The sequence below is a fragment of the Culex pipiens genome, chromosome 2 (assembly GCF_016801865.2).
Source record: "Culex pipiens pallens isolate TS chromosome 2, TS_CPP_V2, whole genome shotgun sequence".
NCBI classification, from domain to species: domain Eukaryota; kingdom Metazoa; phylum Arthropoda; class Insecta; order Diptera; family Culicidae; genus Culex; species Culex pipiens.
The window spans coordinates 129,098,509-129,100,839 of record NC_068938.1 but is presented as its reverse complement, the minus strand read 5'-3'; the positions used below and the strand labels follow the sequence as shown (position 1 = coordinate 129,100,839).

The following is a 2,331-nucleotide window of genomic DNA, read 5'->3' as shown; positions in this document are numbered from 1 at the left end:
TATTTATAAGTAGTAGCTTTTAGTAGCTTTTTACATTTTAAAGAATATGCAACTTCTAAAATAATCGATGTTCTTTCCCGATTTTCGATCTTCTTTCGCACAACCAGCTCGGGCACTTAGTGTCGTTTAGAATCGTTTGAAAAGCTTTCAAAGGAAGGTCCGTGTGTGGACGATGCGTTGTCCTTCCCTGGAGCTCGGTCATCCGTTGCATCCGCGTGAAATTGTTCTACGACAACCTTGTCCGGGCGACCGCAATCAGCACGGACTTGTTCTCCGGCTTTCCGTGCACTGAGTTTGGGGGAAAATGGTAATATTAAAATGTGATTTGGAAACCCAAAAGTATAATTTTTCACTTACTCAAAACATGTTGAATTAACTAAACAATTTCCGTCATGTTCCTGGATGAGCTCATCGGTATTTAACCAAGGCAGAGTGGTTGCGTGACCGTCCAGCCCGGGATACAATCTGGTTCGGGCGGTAGCTACATTCTTATCGCTAGCTGCTGTAAAAAAAAACGAAGTTGACTTTATAGCTGTCGGCCACCATTGCTAGTACCAACCACTAGTGTCTTCCTTTTTATCTACAAGGACTTCGCCGCCCTGGGCTCCTAAGTGTACGAGAGTATGGCACGGAGCGACGGCGCCGAATACCCATATTTACACAAAGAATTTTAGAGCGCCCGCCGCGGGATTCGAACCGGCGACCTCTGGATTGGAGTCCAGTGCGCGGTTCGATTGATCCACACGGGCGGGTCAAAGCTGCTGTAAGTTTCATAAATAAATCGCACAGCTTGAGAACCGCGAATTGTCCTAATATTCTCGACGCCGGTTGGTTCAAATACCAGTATTGATTCCCACACCCGTCGGCCGACTTGTGACGAGCACTCTTCCCCCAGAAATAAGCAATAATAATCAGCTAAGATGGGCCACTTCTGGACAGCGGCTGCAGCTGTCGCCGAGGCGTTGCACACCACGGCGTTCGAGGACAGCTTTTGAATGGCATCTGCGGCGAAAAAAAATTATTTCAACAATTTTAACCCTCTTCTCTAGCTTTTCTTACTAAACAAACTCACCTAGCTTTCGTGAAAGAATCATCAGAATTATCTGCAGCATCTACTTGGACTTTTTGACCAGTTGGCAGGCCAGTGTTGTTGGAAAGGTTCGATCCGGCTTCCGAATTGCCGACCAGTTCACCCTGTTAGGCATCCGATAGGCCAGATGACGTCGGCGGTGCGTTTCGATCACCATCATCGAATCGGCCGAAATGTCTCAATGCGGATTGAACATCTTGGCGGAACATTCCACATTCTCCAGACTGTTCCTTGATCTTGACCTTGATCTGATCCGTCAGCTGGAAAAGGACGACCTGGACGACCTAGAAGAGTAGGGTCAGAAACCAGGTTAGTACAAGATCCGAAGTAATTACGGAACTCCGATACTGCTGGGCAGCTGAAGCACGCGATAAAACCGACCACGGAGCAGGTCCTTTTCGATTTGCTTGGACGTCATGAGTGCATAGTTCGACGGAGCTTTCAATCCTGATCGACGGAGATGACAATCCTGATATGTAGTCTCCGATTTCAGCTTCTTCTGCAATGGTCCACCTCACGGTTCGTCGGCTCGTTCGGATTTGGCTGCCCCAGTATATCCTGCGGCATCATTGACGGCGTCAACCCCGGAAACGGTACTCCGGCCGTCGTGCAAATTGTACTCCGTGATGTGCACCCCTCGGCAAGCTCAACTAGCTCGCCATCATCCATCTAATTAGCAGATTAAAAAAAGAAACTTAAAAAAAAGTGAAATCGCCCACGACTCAGAAGCGTTGAGCCGCCACCAAATGTTCCTTCTTTCCGGCATTACCTTCGTGGTCACGGGCACCCTGGGTACCAAATAGGAACTTGGCCACATCCGCTGCGTTTCCCACTTTCGACTCCCAATTTTCGACGAAACACGGAAAATAGGCCCGAATTTTTCAAATTCGCGCGCCTGTCGATTAAACCTCACACAATCTTTTCCACTTTGTTTTGATTTGATTGCGGACTGCGGACGGAGGAAAATTTGACAGCTCAAAATGAGACAACACGCATATGCGATATTCAATAAAAATATGGTTAATATTACACAATTTAAGAGTAAATGGTGTTAGGCAAAAATCGAAAAGGAGCTGTATGCAAACTGTGTAATATTACAGAAAATTGATTACACACAGACACGTTACACGCAGGCATTTTACACATTTTTTTGCTGTGTACATACAAGTTATATATCAAACTGTTTGTTTTTATCTGCTCTACAACATTGTAGAACATTGTTACACTCTTAAAAATGACCA

At 46.0% G+C, this 2,331-nt stretch overlaps 1 protein-coding gene across 1 annotated transcript; it reads right to left on the bottom strand.

The window, feature by feature from the left end:
- Positions 1-510: 510 nt before the first annotated feature.
- On the bottom strand, positions 511-1,991 carry LOC120420840 (uncharacterized). The gene is made up of 3 exons (XM_052708725.1): positions 1,860-1,991; positions 1,073-1,759; positions 511-1,002 (listed from the first exon to the last, which is right to left on the bottom strand). Exons 2-3 carry the CDS (start codon positions 1,110-1,112, stop codon positions 671-673), a joined length of 372 nt encoding a protein of 123 aa, XP_052564685.1. The 5' UTR covers positions 1,113-1,759; positions 1,860-1,991; the 3' UTR covers positions 511-670.
- Between the last annotated feature and the right edge of the window lie 340 nt (positions 1,992-2,331).

Coding starts and splice junctions, on each gene's coding strand:
- LOC120420840 (XM_052708725.1), bottom strand. CDS start 1,112: ATGCTGCAGATAATTCTGATGATTCTTTCACGAAAGCTAG. Junction 1,003..1,072: donor GATTCTTTCACGAAAGCTAG/GTGAGTTTGTTT, acceptor TTTTCGCCGCAG/ATGCCATTCAAAAGCTGTCC.